The 25,030-nt window shown below is 36.7% G+C and overlaps 2 protein-coding genes across 16 annotated transcripts; both read right to left on the reverse strand.

Annotated features, from left to right (window-relative positions):
- Positions 1 to 2,173: 2,173 nt before the first annotated feature.
- Positions 2,174 to 4,689, reverse strand: TUB7 (tubulin beta-7 chain). The gene is made up of 3 exons (XM_059573536.2): positions 4,244 to 4,689; positions 3,871 to 4,140; positions 2,174 to 3,015 (listed from the first exon to the last, which is right to left on the reverse strand). Exons 1-3 carry the CDS (start codon positions 4,635 to 4,637, stop codon positions 2,336 to 2,338), a joined length of 1,344 nt encoding a protein of 447 aa, XP_059429519.1. The 5' UTR covers positions 4,638 to 4,689; the 3' UTR covers positions 2,174 to 2,335.
- Positions 4,690 to 6,940: 2,251 nt separating this feature from the next.
- Positions 6,941 to 20,125, reverse strand: LOC132163572 (uncharacterized). Of its 15 annotated transcripts, XR_009438320.2 has the most exons (10): positions 19,996 to 20,125; positions 19,837 to 19,900; positions 19,195 to 19,461; positions 18,890 to 19,105; positions 14,957 to 18,778; positions 14,504 to 14,688; positions 14,109 to 14,388; positions 13,822 to 13,904; positions 12,016 to 12,110; positions 6,941 to 7,126 (listed from the first exon to the last, which is right to left on the reverse strand). XR_009438320.2 is itself a non-coding variant. In XM_059573909.2 (8 exons), the coding sequence occupies exons 3-7, from the start codon at positions 19,399 to 19,401 to the stop codon at positions 14,307 to 14,309; spliced, it is 4,512 nt and encodes a 1,503-aa protein (XP_059429892.2). In that variant the 5' UTR covers positions 19,402 to 19,461; positions 19,837 to 19,900; positions 19,996 to 20,125; the 3' UTR covers positions 13,910 to 14,158; positions 14,298 to 14,306. The 15 variants fall into 15 exon arrangements, 5 of the variants coding, with proteins under 5 accessions (XP_059429892.2, XP_059429891.2, XP_059429889.2 ...); XR_015912953.1 differs by lacking the exons at positions 6,941 to 7,126; positions 13,822 to 13,904 and having other exon boundaries at positions 11,176 to 12,110; positions 14,109 to 14,158; positions 14,298 to 14,388; XR_015912951.1 differs by lacking the exons at positions 6,941 to 7,126; positions 13,822 to 13,904 and having other exon boundaries at positions 11,176 to 12,110; positions 14,109 to 14,158; positions 14,283 to 14,388.
- Positions 20,126 to 25,030: the final 4,905 nt, after the last annotated feature.

Genomic DNA, 25,030 nt, shown 5'->3' on the forward strand with positions numbered 1-25,030 from the left:
TAGTACAAAGCATTTTTCTTATTACTAATGAATATTGTCACATTATTTTAAAAAGTAATACCAAAAATAACACTTTTATTTTACTATTATCACACCTTGTTAACATGGCAACGTCAATCAAAACTTAGAAGTTAGATTAATTATTGTTAATATATATATATATATATATATATATATATATATATATATATATAAGGGTTGATTTACATTAGACATCAACAGCTAAAGAACGAATGGTTTGTGCAGCTCTTAGTAAGACAATGGATGGATGCCCAGAACCGACAACGGTGGAAGCTATGAGAGCTTTATGTGCGATGGAATTTTGTCGCGATTTGGGTTTACAAGACATGATTCTGGAAGAGGATTCAAAGGTGGTAGTCATGGCTTTGAAAAATATTGGTCCTAATTGGTGTAGTTACGGGCAGGTGATCAATGATATTGTTGAAGTGGCCCATGGTTTTTGAAGTTGGACGATTGAGCAAGTGAGTAGGGAAGGCAATTACGCAACTTATAGAATGGGAAAAATGGCAGTCCAAAGAAACATAGAAGAAATATGGATGGAGAAAGTCCCTTGTTTTATTCAAGATGTAATTACATTAGAGCTTTTGGCTCTATCTGTTTAGAGTGTTTCTTCGATATATTTCTTGCTGGAAGTATCCCTAATCCCATTGATAACGAGTGGGACCAAATAATTCAATCGGGGTAGTTGCTAAACCATACCACATAGTTCCAGCAACAACAAAAGCGGCAAAAAAAACAGCAGCGATACTACTGGAAATGACGGTTTCAATATTTCCCATACGTAATCCTTTGTATAGACGTTGGGGCAATATTATTATAAAAAAATAATAATAATAAAAAATAAAAAATAAAAACAGCTAAAGAAAGAAGCACAATACAAACTACTGGAATTTCTCAATAGGAAACGTCTATGAGATTTGGGGAATATTGTGATGGTATATGCAAACCAAAAGATGGAAATATTGGTAATCTAGTAAAAGCATGGTGAAACTCCAATTGGTTCTAAAACCAGCCTTGTTTGCGTTACAAATCCTGAACAAGTCTCTTCAGTTTCAATTGCTTGGAATCTCATTTCTTGGAAATCGGCCTGATATTGGATCTTACTTCAATCTGGTCTTTTGTAAAGTTTAATGCAAAATTAATTGGTTTGCGCATAATCTTACTAAATGGGCCGTTTCTACTTATCAAAGTAAAAGCATTTTCATTTATTTTCTTTATCCTATATTGTCGTTCCAATTATTCATATCAATGGATAGAAAGAAAGAAAAAATAAATGAAAAGGATCCATTACAATTTTGCTAATGTTGTTGCTGGATTACTAGCAATTCGAGTAGCAAATACAAGTCTGAGCAAGTGTCAATCCAAATTGCTAGTAATTTTATGGGGCTCACATGCCTGAACAAGTTTTAAGCACTCTACTAATCAAAGTGAAAGCATTCTCATTTCCTCTCTCCCTCCAAGCAATTCGAATAGATAATTTATATAAGGCCAACCTGCCCTTGTTGTCCTACTGATGCATTTTACTGGTCAAAGTAAAAGCATTCTCATTTCATTTCTTCTTCTTCTATATGTGATTCCAATTACTCATATCGATGAAAGTTTATATAAAACTCACCTACCTAAACAAGTTGTAATAGCCCACTTGTCCAAGCAAGTCTCAAGTCTTTTATCTCACATTTATAGGCTAAATTACTAATAATCCAATATCTCAATCCCCCTAAGCCCCATTCTCTTTCTTTCCTATTTTGTCGTTGGATTGTCTACCTCTTGAATGACTGTTTTCTTTTTCTTTTCCTCACACTAAAGTTGAAATGTTTTTCTCTTTGCTCCCAAGCCTAGTCTTTAACATGCCTGCTGCTCAAAACTGACAACTGTGGAACGTTGGAATATCTAAAGAACACGAACCATGAACAAGAGAATATTTCATGCTAGAAGCTGCTTCCCTTCTTCAAGAGGTGATATGCATACATAATAGAAAATGCTTCATTTTCTCCCGATCCTTCTCTTATCTTCCCACGTCTTAAAATCACTATTAGAACTTTGGAGCTATATGAATTAACAGATGTAATGATGATTTTAAAGAGCATAAGAAAAGAATAAGAAGATGTGTAGCGTAGCACTTCTCATACATAAAACTAGAAAGCAAGAAAGAGAATTTAAGAAAAGCTCGAAAATTATGAAAGTTACACAGCAGAATATAATTGTCTTTCCTTAGTCAAATGCTACAAACCAGCAACTGGAAGTTGAGGTTAAAAAAAAAAAAAAGACTTGCTACTATCAGCTAGCAAGTTCCCCAATAACCCATCCACCATCATCAGTCCTGATACTCCGCCTCCTCCTCCTCGTCTTCATAATCTACCTCCTCATCAGCGGTTGCATCTTGATACTGCTGATACTCTGCAACCAGATCGTTCATGTTGCTCTCCGCCTCGGTAAACTCCATTTCATCCATTCCCTCCCCAGTATACCAATGCAAGAAAGCCTTCCTCCTGAACATCGCTGTAAACTGCTCACTCACCCTTCGGAACATCTCCTGTATAGATGTCGAATTACCAATGAAGGTTGATGCCATCTTGAGACCAGTAGGTGGTATATCACAAACTGTTGACTTCACGTTGTTGGGAATCCACTCAACGAAGTATGAGGAGTTCTTGTTCTGCACATTCAGCATCTGTTCATCTACTTCCTTGGTGCTCATCTTCCCACGGAACATAGCGGATGCTGTCAGGTAACGGCCATGTCGCGGGTCAGCTGCACACATCATGTTCTTTGAATCCCACATTTGTTGGGTGAGCTCAGGAACTGTCAGAGCACGGTACTGCTGAGATCCTCGTGAAGTCAGGGGTGCAAACCCGACCATGAAAAAGTGGAGACGAGGAAATGGAATGAGATTCACAGCAAGTTTCCGTAGATCTGAGTTGAGTTGGCCTGGGAACCTAAGGCAGCATGTAACTCCAGACATGGTTGCAGATATTAAATGGTTCAAATCGCCAACTGTTAACAGAATTGGGAAAAATTTAGGGGATCAGAAGCAAAACATAAAGCACCCAAACAACGATTATCTTTGAAATGCAAGAAAACAGCAATGGTGAAGGTAATCTACAAAAGACTCACTTATAAAACATAATGTCATGGTAGTTTTCCAAAAGTCATTGACATATAAACATATTGTTCATTTTCTTTTCATGGCACAATGACCACCAACACCATCAATAATCTTAAGAGTGCTCCAACCACTTAATTCATAATCCATATGAACTTCTAACACTAACAAGGATTTGTAAGGGATACAAGACAATGTCCTAGAAAAATTACCATGGTTTTACTTTCTACAGTTTATGTCAATGACTTTTTAACCATTGATCTAAACCGTAATAGGTGAGGCCATCGTCCATTCAAAATAAACCATAAAAAAATACGATATATGTTCTAGGACGAAATGGTCCTTCCAGTTCACAGAAATCAAATATGTAGCAGAAAATCTAAGAAACATTAAGAATCACCAGATCCCCACAATATCGGACAATGACTCAATGCAAATAAATTGTTAGAAAAATTACCATGGTTTTACTTTCTACAGTTTATGTCAATGACTTTTTAACCATTGATCTAAACCGTAATAGGTGGGACCATCGTCCATTCAAACATAACCATACGACTTATGTTCTCGGACTAAATGGTCCTTCCAGATCAAAAATCAAATATGTAGCAGAAAATCTAAGAAACGTTAAGAATCGCCAGATCTCCACAAAAACAGGGTTTTCAATGATAAAAGTAGGTTGCAAATATTTTATTAATTTAGAAATTGCCTATTCTATGGAAAACCAAAAGGAAAGAGGGGAAACTTACAGCTGGGAGTGGTGAGCTTCAGCGTTCGAAAGCAAATGTCATAGAGGGCCTCATTGTCAAGCACCATGCACTCATCTGCATTTTCAACAAGCTGATGAACAGACAAAGTGGCATTGTAAGGCTCCACAACAGTGTCGGAGACCTTAGGCGACGGAAAGACCGAAAAAGTCATCATCATCCTATCTGGGTACTCCTCCCTAATCTTCGAAATCAGAAGCGTCCCCATTCCAGATCCAGTTCCACCACCCAAAGAGTGGCACACCTGGAACCCTGAAAATAAACCAAAGCATCCACACAGACCAAAATCAAAAACCTAAACTACCAAACAGTGAAAAAAAAGGGGGGGTTACAAAAAGGGGATCAGTATCCATACCCTGCAAGCAGTCACAATTTTCGGCCTCTTTTCGAACAACATCGAGGACGGAATCGATTAACTCAGCACCCTCAGTGTAATGCCCTTTGGCCCAGTTGTTTCCGGCACCAGACTGGCCGAAAACGAAGTTGTCTGGCCTGAAAATCTGACCATACGGACCGGACCTCACGCTGTCCATGGTCCCGGGCTCCAGATCCATGAGAACGGCACGGGGTACAAATCTGCCACAACTGGCTTCATTGTAATACACATTGACCCTCTCCAATTGAAGCTCAGAATCCCCCTGGTACCGTCCCGTGGAATCGATGCCGTGCTCGGCACAGACCACTTCCCAGAACTTGGCACCGATTTGGTTGCCACACTGGCCTCCTTGGATGTGAAGGATTTCTCGCATTTTTGCAGAGCGTTAGGGTTTGCAGAGAGAGAGAGAGTAAAGTGAAAATAAAGCGAAAATATGGAGAGTAAAGATAACGGGGATGAAAGATTTTAAATAGAGATACAATAAAGAGAGAGAGAGAGAGAGAGAGAGAGACTGAGGTATAACGGCTCCTTGAGAGAGAGAGAGAGATACAATAAGATATTTTGAGTGAGTCTGTGAGAATCAACGGTCAGATGCTGCCACTTTCGAGGAGTTAACGGATAGAAAACTAACGGTTAAATTGAATTGTAAAATTTTGAAATTCAAAATCGCAGATACAGCTGGAAACAACTAACCGCCTTCGTCACGTTGAGAAGACCCAGATCCACGCCATATCGATTCCTCAAAAGACTAAAACACCCCCGTCTGACCTGGCAATTCGCGGAATGGAGCGTGTGAGAGAAACTATGGGCTGCTCGAGATGCTCAAATTTCAGTGGAGGCTCATAGAGATTCGACTCTCTTCGGAGTTAACAGGTGGGCCACAAAGAAGGCCCACTATATTTCACACCCAGCCCATATAGAGCTAAAATGGCTAGCATTAGCAAGATGGGTTGGTATTCGCGGATTTAAAATTATGAATAATTTTTTTCCTAAATTGGAGGCAAAAATAAAAAGGAATTGTTTTTGTTTAATCTTTTTCCCAAAACTTGCAACTCACTTTCCAATTTATGCATGTTGGATTCAAGTCTCTACCAAAAGATTTAAGCTTCTTCATCTAAAATTCTTTTTTTCCCAATTTAGTTAGAATCTAATTACAGTTGAAATTGAGATACCGGAACCAACCCCCTTTTATTTTCTAAAGAGGCTTCTCTTGAAAAAAAAAAAAAACAATTATATTTTTTTGAAGTACATTAGTCAAACCAGGCAACCAAAGAAGAGAGATAAGGGATCTTTCTTACTCCAAGTAAAAATGGGGAAAGAGAGAACAGGAAGGATAAAAATGAGAATGCTAGAAGTTTTTATGAATGTAACCCAAAATATTGCATGATGAACACAAAAGTTTACACTTTTGTTAACTTTATGTGTTTTCTAAAAGAAAGAGGTCAGGATGGATGCGAAGATGTCTGAAATGTTGAAAGAGTCACTTTCAACGATAAGACTTGTGTGATGAACTTTGTTTTAATTTGAACCAAAAGAGGTCGCATGCCACGTATGCAAAATTTTAAAATAAGTGGTAATCTTCTTTTAAAATGGCATTTCTTTAGGTTATCAATCACTAATTTATACTCTATATCCCCTGTGCTCTTTTCCTTCATTATTTTTTATCTAAAACCTTTCTTTATTGTTGTTTTAACAAAACAGAAGATTTTAATACAAACGGTAAAAATATAACTTAATATAAAGATGACATTATCATAATTGGCTTGTTCAGCCAAAGTTACCTACTTTTCCCTCCCCACTCTCCCATGTTTCCTCTCCACTTTCTTCATCCATTTTATTTATTTTCCATGTTTTTGCGTTATTTCTCCTCCCACTCCATGCCCTTTTTCCTCTTTTAGGAGATTAAAAAGCAACTTACTGAGTATTTATGAAATCAAATCATTCATAAATACTTGGGGCTTGGCTCATGAGAAAAGTCGTTTATGTTGGTTTATTTAACAAACAAGTCAAACTTTCATTTAATAATATGTTGAAATGAAGAAATTTGAACCTTAAATTTTAAAATAATAAATTAAAATATTAAAAATTACGCTATGGAGTTTAACCCAAAAAACGTAGATCTCAACCTAATTAAACTAAATGCAGATATAATAATAATAATAATATCTTCGTAACTAGGCTCTCAAACATTGTCCTTAATATATATATATACTTGAGATTTGATTATTTAAGTTTTTTTTTTTTTTTTGAGGAATTATTATTTAAGTTTTAAATAAGATCAAAAAAATATAAAATTTACCCTTTTTAATTCATTGATTTGTTACAAGTAAAAATCTTGGCGATTTTAATTTTTTTGAAATTTATGATCAGAAGTTGGTCTATCTAATTATCTCAAACAATATAAACTTCGCTATAATTAAATAATAACTAAATTATTAGCACGAATTTATTGGAGTACAACATAAATGAACTAGCCATAATATTAACTTTAATATGAGAAAAATATTGATTAACTAGCATATTCAACTTTATTAAAAAATTAAATGAACCAAATTTGAACAATATAATTTAATTGATGAAATCAAGGGCTATTTTAAGTTAAAAGTGCAAAAGAGAATTTATAAAAGTAGAACTCATATGAGATACACCACCGCAACGTACGGATGTCAGACAAGGTACCAGAAAAAGGCAAGCCTTTAAATTGAAATATGGTATTTGAAGGTTTTACATCTTCGCAATTCAAACAAGTACAAGAAGCATAATCACAAGAAATAATAGAACCTCAATGGCCAAAACTGTAAAATCCCCAGACAGAGAAATAGCCAACGCAGGACCTCGGCACTTGCACTAACTGGTAGCCAGCTTCAAAATAAGTTAGGAAAAATTACACATACCCCCTCGTTACACCTAAATTACAATGTTCTCCAAACTTTAAATAGTTGCAATTGACCCCCTAAAATATCTGACCCTTTCACTTAGCTCCCTCCATTAAAATTTTCCATTAAATCCAACAAAATTTTTAAGAAACGACAATAATACCCCCCAAATCACATAATTAATTTGTTTAGAAAAAAATAATAAACATGAGAGGAGATTTAGGCCAGAAGAGTTTTTTTTTTTTAGAAAAAAAAAAAATCTAACAGAGGGAGGGAGGAGGGCCTAAGTGAAAGGGTTAGGTAGTTTGGGAGGTCAATTGAACCTTTTAAAGTTTGAAGGAGACATTGCAATTAGGATGCATGTGTGAAGGAGGCAAGTGTAAAACCCAATAAGTTAGCACTCAATAACCCATAAAACAAGTACTAGATATATACTAGAATGCCTTCTACATCAAGGAAAATGACAACAAAATGGCATGTCTATATTCCAAGTGGTAAGCTTCATAAGAAATTGTTCTCTTCAAACATCGTAACAAGATTTTAGACCCGAGTATAATCTTCTGGTTTGTTTTTTCCTAGCTTGTACTTTTTTCCTTCATGTATAGTTTTCATGTTGTACGCTTTCCTCAGATGCAAGAAAAATTGTTTAGATATTCCTTCACCATAGGTTTGCAGCATTCTGATGCTCACAAATTTAAAGTATCTCCTAGGATCATATTGGTTGAAAAGGGTGACAATTTAAGTCAACGATTATTAACAAGATCACATCCTAAATCACAAAGCTTATGGCCGTATTTAGTCTATTAGATCATTGAATCCTAAAGATTTGTTTTTCTTAATGGTGAGGGAAGAAGAAGCCAAAGCTTCTTGACAGCAATAATAAGTCAGAAGAGTGAAGCAATTTCAACTTGCTTCAAGAAAGAAATTTAACGGTTCGTATCAGATGGGATTGATTCAACCATAAGATCAGAACCATTCAGGAAATTTGGGTTATCCACAACTTCAAAAAAGAAATTAGAAGGCAAAAACACCTTCGAGATATCTTTCACCATCAAGCATTTCTATGCACGCCTAAGAAAATATTTGAGATATCAATCAAAGGAATTTGTTCAAGCCTATAATTCTAAGCAAAACTTTCGTGTGGACCTGTAATTCTAACCAGCCTACGCATTTTGGGCATCAAAAACAGAATTAAGCTATTAAGTCGAACATTCAAACATAGATCCAGAGATCAATCAACAAATAACATTCTGGTCAAATAAAAATAACAAATACTTCAAACATTTAAATGACAACAAAACCCCAAAACAATTACTGAGCACCTCCGGAAGGTCAATTACCAAGAGAATAAAAAACAGAAACAGACGAGAAATTATAATTATCCAAAATCCAATAAACATCATATTCGATACAAGTAGATAATGCATTTTCAAGAGGAAAAAATACTAATAATACAGAAGCTGGAACCAAAAATAAGAACGTCAACTCTAACATCTAGCATCCAACGGATTGAGACCCAGTAGAGTCCAATATTCACCCAGAAGTAGCATGTTAAATCAACAGGTTTTTTTCCTACTATCTAGAAGTTAGCTAAAATATCGTTTCACCATCAAGGCATTAAGATTTCTGTAGGACCACGTCTGTTAAATCATAACCCAACAAGTTCGTAAATAACTAGAAGAGCATTGTCCACTAGCATAACTATCCATAGTGTGGCTGCTCACTAAGACCTATGATTTCTATGCGCTAGATGGTGCATGCACTATGCTTGCCTTCGGCTATGCCTTCTTCTTTAGATATTTCCAGTAATTTCATGCCAAAGATAGAAGAAGCTTGTGGCCTTCTATAAACAAGTATACGTTATTGTTTATTACCATCTTACCCTTATTCTTTTTGAAGAGGTATGGTAAGTATGATATTAATGCATCAAACCGTGTGGAGAGTTCCCTATGGTATATTATTTTATAAGAAAAAAGAACAAAAGCGGGAAGTGTCTTAGATCCTACTCTTCTGAAAGTTTAAGACCGCCAATAAGTATGGAATAAGCAATGTGAAACACCAACTTTTCATGCAATCTCAAAGACAGATTAAAAGCAAGAACCAGACACAAGTTACTATTTAAGATGGAACTTCTTACCCAAAAAAAATTAGACTTAAAAACCACAAACCTGGTAAAACATGACCAAGCAGGGTTTGAATTCCACAATTGCCATCCAACTTCGAAAAGGCACTCCATAACTTCAATAAAACCCTAAATTTGGCGTGATAAAAACAATATATGACGAAAAAAGTTTATGAAAAATTCTCATAAGATCATAATGGAAAAAATCAAAAGAGCCCATTCAGAGGCGATATTTAACAAATTACTGGTATTACTATTAGTACTTATTTAAAGGTTTTTGACAGCAGAACAAGTGTCAAGAGGGATCATGGCACTGAAATTTTAAACAGAAATCACTATAATCAGATTTTTGTATTCAAAACTGTTAAGGTTTTGATACATGGCACAAGAATAGGGTTGTGGAGGCGGTGATTCTGAAAGCTGACCCATTTCTAACTCGTGCAGGTCGGTTTCCAACAGCAGACAGAGGGGCGGAGGCCCATTTGCATTTCCAAGGAAAGTCGGAGGTGGGGCAGAAGTTGGTTTCCATTTCCAACGGAATTTGGACTCCGACATCCCTTTATTTTTTTAAAATATATATATCTTCCCCTGCACCCCAGCCTGGGTCCATTTGCGTTGGTGTTTCTCTCTCTCTCTCTCTCTTTCTCTCTCTAAAGAAGACAAGGTCTTTGCCTCAGATTTGGGACGAAGACGAGGCACATCTTCATCTTCATTAGAACTCTTATGACGGCTCTGCCCAACTTCGCATCTGGCATTTTGGAGGCGGAGGCTGGGTAAAAATGACCTCTATCGGAAAAGAGTTGGGCGTCATTCTGACTTTCCAACAGTGGCAGAGGCAGAAAGTGGAAAGCTCATTTTTGCCTCCGCTACCTCCAATGCCCACCCCTACACAACATTGATAGAAGGAAACCTAAAGGGAGAGGAACGCTTGCAACTACAGAATTATCTGAAGATAATTATGGATAGTAATATTATACCAAATATGCTTTTAACACCCATTATGGAGACTTAAAAGACTGAAATCAAGGAACACAAGCAAATCAAACACAAAAAGGAGGCGCAAAAAATTAAGAAGTTAACCCCCCCCCAAAAAAAAGGAGCAAGCAAAAGTTAAAGTAGCAGTAACAACAGCTAGGACAGGTGGTATAACTTTTGACATTTATCTTTGAGTTGATGACTTCATCTATGTGGTTGGTTTAGTTTGTTAAAGGTTTACTTTACAGATGCTTTATTAGACTACAAGTTGATTGCCATCCATTTTTGTGATCCAGTTGCTTCCAATGGAGGCAGAGATCTTTTTTTCTCGTGACCTAATTGATGTAATTATTGCCGGTCCTCCAAGAAAATTCTCACTTACCCTTTTGTCCATCTTATGACCAAACAATGGACATCACAAACCCCATAATCCATGATGGTTTGAACTTCAAACTGCTGCCTTCAAGAGGAGAAGTACCGCAGACAACAAAGCCATTGGTCTTTTGATGTTACCAACTGAATAGGATCACGTCTATATTATTTTTAAAATTTATTACATCTTGAATTTTGAATTAATGCTTGAATGACAACTTGATAGTTATTTAGGATTCAACCTAAAAACTTCATTCTGTTCACTACACACTAGATAGATTACTGATATGTCTACAAATTGGTTTGAATTTATACAGGTAGTTCATAAATACAAGTAATTGCACAAGTGGACAAAACCCATAAATCAGACATAGCGTTGCACCTAAAGCATGCCATCAATCTAACCTTTAAAGTAGAGAAAGCAATTGGTCATAATCAACGGACATGTGAAGATGCCTAAAATTAGTCTCACAAATATATTAGAAGGATAATATGATTATGTTAACAAGAAGAAGTCGGTAACTATTTGGCAGGACTCGAGCAGCTGCAAATGAACCTATAAAAAAAATAATAAAAAAATCACCAATGCTGCATTTACTGATCATCTTTGACTCAGAGATTGGCCGTTCAAAAAGCAACACCAAAAAGATTAAAAAGAGCATTGGCTACAAAAAGGGCACAAGCATGTCCGAGGACTGAAAGCCCTTATTTGTCTATCCAAATATGAAGCAAAATCCGGGTTTTCTTCTTCACCCTATCAAAGTACTTAATCTAACAAAAAAAGCCTGCTCAAACTAATCCATACTTTCCTCTCTCAAATGAATGAACAACTTCTAAGATCAAAACAAAATGGTAAGTAAAAACCTCTGTTCCTCCAAGAATATGGTAATCAAATTCTTGACCACTAAAATTATTTCAGAAGATGTAAAGCATTTTAACTTCCACTAAACTATCAAAAGTTATCCCAAGTTAACCTCATATCATCACCTCCAAAAGGAATCCTAAATACTCCATAATTCACCAGCCCAAATAATGTTATCCGAGTATCTCATGATAAGGGAAAATGAATGAACGAATGCAGGATAAACCTTGAATGGAAAATCCTATTTAGAACACAAAAACCAGATAAGAAGCCTACAAACTAAATGCGGTATCCTAAAACAGTATCCAATGGAACACACTTAGAATTACTCTCAAGTATCTTACTGCTTAAAATCCAATTACAGAACCATAAAAATATAGAACTGTTTAACAAAGAATAATCAGTGTGTCAAGAAGGCAACATACAATCCCGCAACAAGTCACCAATCTCAGAAAAATCAACACTAAGAAGAAGCAAACGAAAATCAATACTAAGAAGCAAACTTTTGCTACTATGAAAATCTGCACATCTAACACATTCTTACCACATCCATAAAAGGTGACCGGGTAAACCTTTCCACTGAACTTTCATCCATTTTGTTGTCTGCTTCGCCGTAAAAAGACACGTCGAATTGAAAATCTATTGTAAAAAGAGAAATTTCACCAAAAATAAAAAATTAACTTCAAACAAAGGCCTTAAAGCTTAAGTGAATTCTGATAGAATTATGCATTAGGTTTCACATTAGAAGAAAGATAATTAACAGTGAGACTAATTATAAAATAAACTACTGAAGAGCGCCTTTTAACTCAACATAATATTAAATCAGTCATTTTCTCCGAGCCACCAGCTAAGGAAGATAGAAGCTTGTAGATTGACAACCAAAAATAATCTTAGTTGAAGGCTTTAGTACATCAAGTGTCAAAGGTTGGTGTCAGAACACCCAGAATATGAAGAATACGTGTTTCTCTATCAGTTCAAACTGTAATATAACATCCAGCTTTACAACATCAGGTGTTAAAAGGTTTCTTTCTATCGGTTCCAACCATTATGATTAAACTGACAAATACAAAGGCCACAGTAATACTATTTTTTCATGGTCAAATATATTGGCCAAAAGCATGTGTATTTACATGAAAAATGTCTTTAACTAAGCCACCCAATATGTGCTGTGATCCCCATAATTGTCCAAACAAGTAAACATGCTAAGCCACTTCTACCTAGCTTAACTGAGTAAAAAGTATGATCACCAACTGTCTTCCACTTCTACTTCTTCCTCCAGTTCTTTCTCTATTTTTGGTTGTCAGTAGTTGATGTAGAAAATTCATTAACTAATCCAGACGATCAATAATGTCATTCAATCATGACTGTGTAGGGGGGAAAGTATAACTAAGCTCAATAATCAGTCACAGCCTTGGTGAAGAACTAAGCTCAATAATTCGTGGCTACTAGTTCAATATCTATTATTTAATTTAAGTTTCTTCTTGTGAATGTAAAGAAAGAAGGGGGAAAAAAGCTGAAAGCAAGTCAGACCGCAAAATTAGATGCTATAACTAGATATCAAGTACTAGTCTCTAGACATACTAACAAGAACTCTTGTTTTTTCTGAGCACTGACAACTTAAAATGTATAAAAAATTTCTAGCTATAAAAGGTAGTATGAACGCATATTTATTAACTTTTGAGTATTCCGGTCATGATACCAACAGTGCTCAATCCGTAAAGCATGTCTTGTCAGTTGTATGGCTGGGAGATCTTCAAAAGGATACACATAAGATCTCTCAGAACTAGATGACAACTATAAAGCTATCAGTACCATTAATTCAAGAAAAACCAAATCAACTCAATAACACACTTCTGGATACTGTTATGTACTCGTTATATAAGTAATTCTGCATTGGTGTATTACTTCTTTTTCTTCCTTCCATTGTCTGTGGTTAAAATGTATACAAAATCCCTACAATCTAATTTATACTTCCAGAACTCATTGCATCAAGAGAGTTTTGCAAAGCTAATAATCTCATGAAATTCCACCTCTCACTCTTGCTCACATAGAATTTGAAGCATTAGAAGGTATTCATCAGACTGAACAAAGAGACGCTACAGAAAGGGAGAGTTGGTTGGTCAAAAATGAGAATACATGGTTAAACAATTTCAAAATGAAAAAGGGATTAACATAACAGAAAAGTGTGTTTCTGCATGTAATAGAAAGACCATACAAAAAGTTGGAACATGGTTCAATAAAAAATTGTATATAATCCTCAAAATGTAAGATTTCCGCAAATAAGGACTCCCGTCTTCTAAAAAGAAGATGGCCGAAATCACTCAGAATAAAAGTTGCAGAGGCTATAAACCTGACACAGTTTTGACAACAGAAGCAAATCACCAGCTAAACCAAGCAACCATATCAGACAACTTTATTTTTAGCTATGACACCCTGTAAGAGCACAAAGAAATTTCAGGTATAAGATCAGGAGGGTTGAACGATACACTAGCAAATGCTACTGACAAAAATTTGAAGCATTACAGGCAAGCATCACATGCACAATGAAATGACAGCAATAGAATAATTCAAGTTTCTACATAAAACTATTCCAGTCCTAAAAAATAGATTTCAGGGTCAAAAACCAACAAACTTAACTGCCACAGCACTTCAGTTGCAAAACTCATCTCCATAAACATGGCAGCAACCTGAAATGACAAAACTAACATAAACCACCCTGAAATGAGAAAAGAGGCATGAAGGGTGAATCACCTACATCACTATAGGCAATAATACCACAAACACTAAATTGAACCCAAGTCAGCAATGGACCATTTTTCAGCACACCAGAACCACTTAATGCTTATTCCCACGGGCCTCAAAACTGGTACTCTTTGACTTGCTTGCATCTTCAAGTGAGGAATGGTCACCAGTTGATCTAAAAAATAAAGTAGAAACAAAAGGATAAAGAATTAGATATTTCTAACCTATCTAATAGAAGTTCCAAATAATGAAGTGCAGAAGTGTCTATAACAAGAACGAAGATGACTTACAATTTCTGTTTCTTTGCGTTCTGCTTGATACTCCGTACCATATCCATAGCCATCTTCTGGTGCTCCCTTGTTTGTGAGTGCAATTCCAAGCCTCCAACTGTTTCACAGTCAACTTTACAGATTCGACACCATCCTGTGCTAGCCACCTTCCTCTTCCTTAGGTTACCAAAAGACCCTCCCTCTCCCTGTAGATATCCATAGGCTCAAAATTTAAAACAAGGGAACTAATCTGAACAAGTAATACATACATACACAAACCGAGAAAGAGCATCCATATTACAGAGGAGAAACTTCAAACAAATTAAGACAAACTTAAAAGTACAATAAGCCTTACACAGTGAATTGAAAAGGCTTAACAAAAATGTAAGAATAATGAGTGTAAGCCTTACACAGTGAATTGAATAGGCTTAACAAAAATGTAAGAATAACGAGTGCAGAAAACTCATACTTAACTGTATTCATTCCACCATCATTTGGAAATCCCTGAAGAGAGAAACTGCTCCTAAATCCTGGCTCACCAAATCGTGGATGACCTGGCCTGTTGCCTGAACCAAAAGATTCGAAGTTCCCCAGCCCAGTCAATTCCCCCATCCGAGCATGACCAGGATAGTCACCAAAGCCAATTGGCTCTCCCAACCGCATATGATTAGGCAAATTACGCGGACCCAAGTGTTCACCCCTCCGTAAATGGCCATCTAAACCAATCATATCACCACTCCTTAAATGCTCACCCATTCGTAGCTTACCAGGACCCTCAAACTCACCCCTGTGCAAATGACTGGGCAAAACAGGAAACCTGCTTTCATGGAACGAATTGCCAATTGGATCACCAAAACGACGTGATTCCCTGCCATCAAAGTCATCTTGGCCTGATTGGCCAGGAAGGCCTCCAAAACCACGTGAGGATATACCAGGGTATTCTCTAACTGGACTTCTAGGAGTCGGACCATCCATGTGACGTCGAGCATACCCACTAACTGGTCCAAGAAAATCTGGATGATTACGAGCAGAATCTGGCAAACCAACCGGTCTCTCTCCTCCATCATAGGAAGGCAAGAATCTTGAATGGGCACTGCCAGCCCCAGGATCCATTTTCAAACCAGTATCACTATTTAGCCCATATGGTCCCATGTCATGGGGCCTTGATGAATAACTCCCAAACTTAGGTATAGGTTCAGCGTCCAAACGAGAAGTCTTGGGGAATTGATTGAGATTGTCCTCAAACTCTCCTCGATCTGTAACATGTCGCCCTAGAACGGAATTGGAACGCTCATCTGGGAAAGGTTTCAATCTATCGTCCCGCAATCCAAGTGTCAAAGAGGAATCAAGGCCAGGGGGGCCATTACTTCGCATTACACCAGAAGGCTGACCAACTGGACCCTGTCCCAAAGACCCAGGAAGATGTGGATCAAGTCGTCTACCGTCCATGTAGCTTGGTCTATTATGTGTTAAAAATTCAGCTTCCATTGGATTAGTAAGGCGCTGCTGACCCATCAAACCTTCAGGGCCATGTGGTGGTGCTCTAGCCATCATTCCAGCATGTGAATCAATTGCACCAGGAGGTAGCGTACCAAATGCCCCTCCAATGGATTCACCTTGAGACATTCTGGAAGCCGCAGCAGGGTTAGAGAGTGCATGCCCTTGACTTCGAGGCCCTTGAGGTGCAACAGGTTGCGGTTCAAAGTTCTGCTGGGGAAAACCATAATAACCTGATCCCCTCCCAAAGGATGCTGTGGAGCCAGGGCCTGAGATGCCACCAGGAGGAATTTCAAGACCTTGAGACTGCTTAAACACAGGCAGCTGGAAATGCTCAGGTACATGCCCATGTCCCTGAGGCCTTAATTGAGTGGAAGGGTGCCCTGCTGCATGTGTATGATGCGGGAGCACAGGAGGAGGCGTTTGTAACAATGGAGCACCAGGCCTTTGCTGGAGAGTAGAAGGCCCAAAATGCCGTCCCTGATCAGCAATTGGGCCTGGGTGAGAAGACTGTGTGAAGGCCCCAGATTGCACCTGACCAGGTGGAGGAAAACCTCTGTATTCATCAACTCCAGGGCCTTGAGAAACAGCTACTTTGGGGACAACATTCTGAGCAGGACTACGGGAGACAGGAGCTGAAGTCATGGACAAAGCTTGTGAGGCTTCATCAGCACCAGTGGAAGGGTGCTGAATCCCACTGGAATCCTTCTGCAATATCCCGCTCAGTTTTTCCATATGTGCAGATTCATGGAATGCTGGATTTTTCAGAAGAGGATCACCCTGATTTTTTCTGTCTTCCATGGCAGAATTGTCCAAATGTTTTGGGCTAGCATTAGAAACATCTTTCTTGACCTCAGCTTCAAGTTCACCTGATTTACCAACATTTAAGTGCTCCGAATTACTTTCTGAAGCCTCTTCCTTCACCATCCGTTTAACAAGTTCTCCATTTTCCACTGCACGAGATTCAGGTTCTGCATCACCATCATCCTTAGCCTTAATATCAGTTTCAGATTTCACAGTTTTTACTTCACCAGCATCAGCTCCCAGACCAGATGCAGCATCCAATGAGACCTTTTTCACAGCATTCTCAGAAGATGATCCAGGTGCTTGATCACCCACACTTTTCTCAATTACGTGATCACCTTTCTTTATGGACATTGTTGGCCTTGAAGTTGCCCCGGACTGTTGTTCAGTAGACAATTGGTTGTTTCTGAGCACATTGTTCTGATTTGCAGATGGTTGGCTTGCACCAAGATGCATAGGCCTAGCAGCATATTGTGGATATGGCTGTGATTGTACTCCAGGATTTGGCATCATGGGTCTTCCAGCAACATTTTGAGATCCGTGTGGTAATGCTACATTCTGCTGCATTTGTGGATAGGCATGAGTATGTTGTGGATATGAATGAGGCGGCCCTGGGGGCCGCAACTGAGTGGGGGTGGGCATCTGCTGCTGTACAAATGGACCTTGCGGTACAAAAGGCTGCTGATGCTGCACATATTGCTGAGCCATGGGCTGCTGAACTGGCTGCATAACAGGGTGCTGGTGGATTGGATGTCCAGATTGTTGAATTGGCTGCTGTTGTGCAGGAGGAATGTTTTGAACTTGACCTGGCAATGGCAACAAAGCCGCCTGTTGCTGGTTTGGAATTGTAGCATGAGAAGGGGGTGGACGCATAGGAGGATGTTGTTGAGGGAATTGACTTGGCATCTGAACAGAATGTTGAGATTGTGGCTGAGGCCCACCTTGAGGGTGCATGTGCATTTGATGTTGTTGTGGGGCTACTAGATGCATTTGCTGCTGAGGCTGAAGTTGAGGCTGAGGATACGATTGATGGCCCGTCACAGCATGGGCAGATGGATGCTGCATCTGAGGCTGGGCATTAGGATTTAGGTTGGGATGTGGCTGAGAATGATTTTGAACTGGCACTTGTAGCTGGGCTTGTGAATGAGGTTGGGGTTGAGAAGGGGGATGTTGATGCACCTGTTGTTGAATTTGAAGCTGTGGGTGTTGCATCTGATGATGAGGCTGCTGATATTGAGGCACCAGCACATGTTGTTGTGGATGAGGTTGGGTGGCATGGGGCTGAGCTTGGGGAAATGGCTGAGGATGTGGGTGGCCTGGGGCTGGCTGATGAGTCTGCGACTGAATTTGAGAATGTGGCAACACCACAGTTTGTGCTTGCTGTTGCAGGTTAACTTGTGCATGGTTCTGAAGTTGAGAAACCGCTGGAGCTTGAATATGTGGATGTGATTGAGATTGTCCAAGGGGCTGAGGTTGTGGTTGGGTTTGAAGCTGGACATGAGGCTGAGGCTGAGGCTGAGGCTGTGCTTGGGGTTGGGGCTGAGGCTGTGCTTGGGTTTGGGTTTGGGGCTGAGGCTGTGCTTGGGTTTGGGGCTGAGGCTGACCAGTCCCATGCAGTGGATGAGCTTGCAAGTTCTGCTGAGGGTATTGCGGAGCCGCAGGCTGTTGATAGGGATAGTACTGCTGATAATGCTGTTGATAGGAGTCATATCCAGGATACTGCTGGTAGTATTGCTGATACTGTTGTTGTTGCTGATACCACTGTTCTGGAGTTGGCACAGCAGACTGAACTACAGCTTGTGCTTGAGAATTTGGGTTTGCTTGCTGATTAGGATCCTGTCCAAGTGTAGTGGCTGCAGTAGTTTGAGAAGTCTGGGCCTGAGGAGTTGTTACTCCTGCCTGAGTGCCAGCCTGAGTTTGATCAGCAGTTGCAGTTCCGCTAGCGCCTGAAGTGTCCTGAGCACCTTCTGCCTGCTGTACCTGGGGCTGCACACCCTGTCATCATACAAATAAAAAATGTGAACCAAGCTACCAAAAAAATAAGCATAACATGTTTCTATTCATCCAAACGAAAACTAAAGGAAAATAAAATTTTGCACCACTCACAGGACAATTTTGTGCGTGTTCCTGTACTTGACGATGCACGATTTGAATCCCACACCTGTTGCATACAACAGGAGAATTGCCAAATGCACATCCAGCACAATGTGACGTGCACTCAGATAAAGGCCCCTGCCACGTACATCCACTCCTATGGTAGAGACAATGAACTGCTATTTTGCCAATGGTTTCAGCAAGTGTTTTATTTGATTCTACAAGTGGCTGCAATGAGCAGTTATCAGAAACATTTTATCAGCAGATAAGAGGAATAATTGCAGTATAATGAAGACCACGATAGTGAGAGAAAGAACCTTGGAATCTGCTTCAGTTATCAAGTAGCCATCATAAGGACAAGCCCGAGTAGTACTCACAACGTATGTCAAACAGGGCTTGCAGTATAAATGAGTGCATTGTGACTGTAATGCCTCGTTTGGGTAGACAAGCAGACGACAGACAGGGCAGAAATACTCTCCAGCTAAAGTTTGAATGTTTAATATGCACTCATTATCAAATCCCATTCTGACCTAAAAGAACAGCTTCAGCTCCCACAGTGCATCAACGCTTTCACCTACATACAACTTTTACAGAAATATTCTCACAGCCCTTCAAAAATGTCCTCACAAGCTGAGCTGATTCAAGCAATCCCTTAAGAATGACACTAACAATAATAAACAATTTTATCAATAAAATATTGATTACATGTCGATAGTAACAGGTCCACCAACTCCAGATTCCATTAACAACTACAAAATAAACCCGAAATTTTTTGCCAAATGGAAATGGAAGATAATACATATCTTGACGAAACTAACGAGGCTCACTCAAGCAAGCAAATACAGTAAAAGACTCTAAATCTTCTTTTTCTTTTTCTTTTTTACTTCGTCGATTTCTCAGCAACCAAACGATGTACAATGAAAGGATACAATGCTACGCTGCAAGTATAAATCCCATACCTCAAAATTATCCGAAATAACGTCAAACTTCGATCGATTACCCTAAACCCTAATCCCGCTATACCTGTCAAAAACAAAGGAACCCAATAAAATTAATTTAGGGTTTTAGAGATCGAATTAACTCAGTGTATAATAAGCAAAACAGTTAAGGAGTGGGACCAATGAATTGGAGAGCGAAGATTGTTAGGGTTCGCCGGAGAATATTCGAGGCAAATGATTCCTTAGGCAAAGCTGAAGCGCAGAGAGACAGCGGAGGCAACCAGAACAGAGAGGGTAGGGGCAAAGGCGGTGCTTATATGGTTACATAAAGTGATTATGCCAAATGCCAATGGCCAAATGGCCTTTTGCTGTGCTAGCTTGGATTCCCAGCTAAGGAGTGATGACGGCGTTAGGATATTGCCCTAACGTCTACTGACGGCGGAAGTTCCAAAAATCTCTTTTTGTCTTTTCAATTTTTGTTTTTTCTGAGCATTTTTTCCATTCCATTTTACCTCTTTTTTTTTTCTTTTTTAAGAAACCATACTCAAAACATCAAACACCTGGAAAATGCAATACAAAAACAACGACAACTACTCAAAACTAGGATTGACCACCGCTAACCGTCTAATCACTTTTGATAGCGGTTATATAAAATTGCTAACCTAACATTTGAAAAAACTGTTCTATATATATATATATATATATGAAATGACGTCATTTTAATGTTTAAATATATAAAAAATATATACAACTCTATAAACAACGTGTATATAGTAGAGTATTACCGTAAAAATAATAATAACAATACTTAAGAACAAAGAGGAAATAATGGCTCTATTTGTTAATGTGTTTTATGAGCAATTTTGGTTTTTTATTTGAAAAAGTGAGAAAAAATACAAAAAGTTAAATTTCAAACTAGTAACATTCGCTTCATAAGGCGTGATCCACAGCCGATGGAGCTACCCATTGGGGACAACAACGGTTAACATTGAATCAACTTACATGCCTTACTTTTAAAAGCTTTTAATATGAAAGAGATTTTGAGAGATTCAATCTTAATTGTTGCTTAAACTACAACATACATCTTGTTATTAAAATAGCAGTATGTAAGCTGGGTCCCTTTTGTATAATCGAGGCAGTAAACTATATTACGTCAATAAAACAAAAGCAGCTTAAAATCAAAATTTATTGCTTTGGTTATACAAAAGCAAATGGCATTTTATAGACCATCGAATTTAATGAACGCCATAATTTCGTAACATGAGAATCTCCAATTTTGAGTAATTGGAAGGGATCTGAGTCCTATCTTCCACTCTAGCAAAAACATAAATAGCTATATTTTTTGGTAAAAATAAACGAAAATTTTGTATACAAATAAAATAAAGTGAAAAATACAACACACACACACACACACACACACACACACACATATATATATATATATATATATATATATATATAAAAGAAGTGCTACACATCACAAATTTTATTTTTAAATAATATGTCACCATCTCATGAGATTTACTTATTGTGGAAAGTGTGTCATTAACTCATGAAATAGTGACACTGACACATCATTTGGGAATCAATATTTGGATAAAAAATTTGGGATGTTTAGAGTGTATATATATATATATCAACCCACCCAATTCTATTGGGCCGAATTGCTCAGGTTCACTCAGTTTTTTTTTTAAGACCCCTTCAATGGGCCATAGCCCATAGTGGACGAGGGGTACCTACCTCAATTAGTGCTTCGTTAACATTTTATTCTCTATTCTATTTTTATTTTTTTTCAAAACAAAAATATTGACAAAAAAACCTAAAACACAAAACACTTAAATATGATTTTAATATTCATGTCACATCATAACATTTTTTAAACAACAAATAAAAAATACCCACAAAACACATTAACAAATAGAGCATCACATACATTTTTAATAGAACATTTAATTTCCATGCACATTTTTTTAAACGTGTATTGGACTTGCAAGCTTTAATATATATATATATATATATATATATATATATATATAGATCAGTTTAATAAGCTGAATTTTATTTATTTTTTTAAAATAAAATTATATTCTTCTTTAGGGTCTACTCAATATTTCAAATTGTATTGCCTTCTTCCCTCCCACTCCGATCTAACCCTTACCTCTCTTCTCTCTCTCTCACATATCTTCCATCTATATATGTCTCTAAAATCTAAATGAAGCTAGCTAAAGAAGCCCTAATCAAACCGTCAAACAAAACCTCACAACACTTTTTCTTGCCACATAGTTTTGAGAACCCTATGTTCATTTTAAAGTACTAATAGCAGCTTTCCTTGAATTTTATTTTATATATCGTTGATTAATGTATGAGTCAGTGACTCTTTGCGAGAAGACACGAATGGTAAAATTAAAGTAATGAGCTAAATTTTGAAATGATAACATCAATAATCAATATGGTAATTTTCCATCTAAAAATATCAATGAGACAATGGGCCTTATACCAGCATTTTAGCCATTTTCTATATCCCATATCTTAAGGCAGCTAATGCTATTTGCATTAGTTAAACACCAAGTAAGGGAAGGATTGAGATCCTCTTCATTTTAAAGTGAAATAGAGATGAATTATTTCATAATTTAAGTTAAATTTTTCACAAATCAAATGGTATTATATTGTCACGTCATTTGAAATTTAAAATAGCATGATACCATGTACACCAACGGTAGTGAAGACTAGGTGTACATTCGCTTACATTTTTCTTCTTATTTTAAAATATATATAATTTATTTCATGCACCTTTATATCATTGTGCTGATGTAATAATGTCAATCAACCATTGAATTTTTTGTTTTTTAAACAATGATTAATTAAAAATTAATTGACAATGTCACGTCGAAAAATTGAAATAAAAATATGATTTCTACAAAATTATCTTTTAAAAAAATGTCTTAAGGGAAGAACAAATGACATTTTAAAAACAAGTTGACAAGTATTAGAGGTGCTTTCATTTGATAAATGCTACATTTTCCCCAAAAAAAAAAGGTTCAAAAGTTGCTTATCAAATTATGTGTCACCATCCCATGAGTTGAAGACATATTTTTCAAAATAATAAATCTCATGAACTTATAACACATAATTTAAAAATCAAATTTTTATTCAAACGGACTTTTTGAATGTTAAACACACTTTTAAGTTTTAAGCACTTAAAACACACACCAAAACGGGCTCTAATTGCTACCCAAATTGCTTAAGTCCATTACTTCACACTTCATCATAAGTTATTGAGAAGTGTTAGGAAGCCAAACAAATGAATTCAGAAAAATCTTCAAACTGACATGACAAACGGTGAGTGGCAAACAAAGAAGAGATAATTGCATTTTTTTTTAATTTAAAAACCCTTACCACATAAATTTAAAATTTTTTATAAATTGATTTGTTTGACTCTCTAGCATTTTTTTAAGTTATTTATAACAAAATTGGCATTAAATAATAACGCTTTTATCGTTTACAATATTCTATTAACTTCCTGTCTCCTCATAAACAGAATGTACGGAACGAAAAGTTACAAAGTTAAGTGCATCGAAACTTCCATTCAAGGACAGGCACACAGAATAATGCTTAATTTGTTCATGTGTAGCTTTACGTAAACGCTACAACGGAGAATACTGCATTCTCCATTTATAGCCAAAGAGTAAACAGGAAGGAACATAATTTTAGGTAAAACTAATTTTGAAAGAATTTGTGTTATTTATTTATTTATTTGTTTGTTTTTTAAAATTATGGGACCGGTTGGAGATTGAAACTATCTGGTTTCGCAGCTTTCACCGCTAATTTTACAATGCTGATGTGGTAGTCAAATTATTATTATTTTTATTTTTTTCTAATTACTGATCTAATAGTTGATTGAGATTGTAATGTTAGCATTGTTAAATAATTGTGAGATTAAATTAGTTTCTAACATTCTTGTGGAAAAATGACTAAATAAGCATATTGGATCAGCAAATTTTTTCTCTAAATTGGATTGAAGAATAAATATTTTAATATAGTATATTAAAGAAATATGTATCCAAAATACACATGATTCTCATATGATTTATTAAAAATATATGCATGAATTAAAAATGCATATGATTCTATGTGCATATATTTTTTTGGGAAAATTACACTTTATACCCCCCAAAGTTTGGGGCAATTTTCAATTTGACTTATAATGTTTAAATTTTTGCAATGCACCCACAAACTTTCAAATTTTTGCAATTCAACCAATTTTATCCCAAAATTCTCATATTGCCCCTAATTTTTTATTTTTTTTTATAATTTTTTATTTTTTATTTTTTTTAAAAAAAATTGGGGTAGCCGTAGCCACCCCTTTGGCCATTTAGCCATTTTTGCACCCACAATTTTTTTATATAAAAAATAAAAATAAAAATAAAAAGTTAGGGGCAATATGAAAATTTTGGGATAAAATTGGTCGAATTGAAAAAATTTGGAAGTTTAAGGGAGTACATTGCAAAAATTAAAATATTGAATGTCGAATTAAAAATCGCTTCAAACTTTTGGGGGAGTAAAGTGTACTTTTCCCATATTTTTTTTATGAATAATTTTTAACACATGTCAATTTAATAAATCAAACTAGAAAATATTAATGAAATCCAACTAGGAGAAAATTTTATACATTAGATAGTTTTAACGACAGAAATTTTCTCCATACTAGTATGTAGTAAATATCTTCAAACTCATATAAAATAGTGCCAAGTGTCTATAAACATTTAAAATGTACATTCAATTTTTAATCTTATTAATAGTAGTTTACTAACTTAGATTAAATTTAATATATATTTTAAATATTTATAAATACTATTTTACATTAGTAGAAGGATATTTTTTTTCTATTGATTTGAAGAAAATTTATCTGCTAGATTTAATTGCTTTTCTCGGATGTCAAGTCCACCTATTGGAATTTGCCAATTTGGTGGTGTCTGAAATGGGCCCACCACACCTTCGATGACATTTCCTGCTAGCTGCGCTTTTTTGGAATATAGCTTGTGTTGCCGTTTTCAAGTTCGGTTTTTGACGTTTTAACGCTTCCTCCTATACTCCTACGTGTTGGTTAGCTGAACAACCTGAAAGGGAATGATTATTTTTGCCTTTACGCTTCGAGGCATGGGAAATTCGTGTTTCATATCCAATTAGCAACACGTCATACATTGGTAGATATTTT

Source organism: Corylus avellana, chromosome 8, assembly GCF_965113065.1.
Source record: "Corylus avellana chromosome 8, dhCorAvel1.hap1.2, whole genome shotgun sequence".
Classification (NCBI taxonomy): domain Eukaryota; kingdom Viridiplantae; phylum Streptophyta; class Magnoliopsida; order Fagales; family Betulaceae; genus Corylus; species Corylus avellana.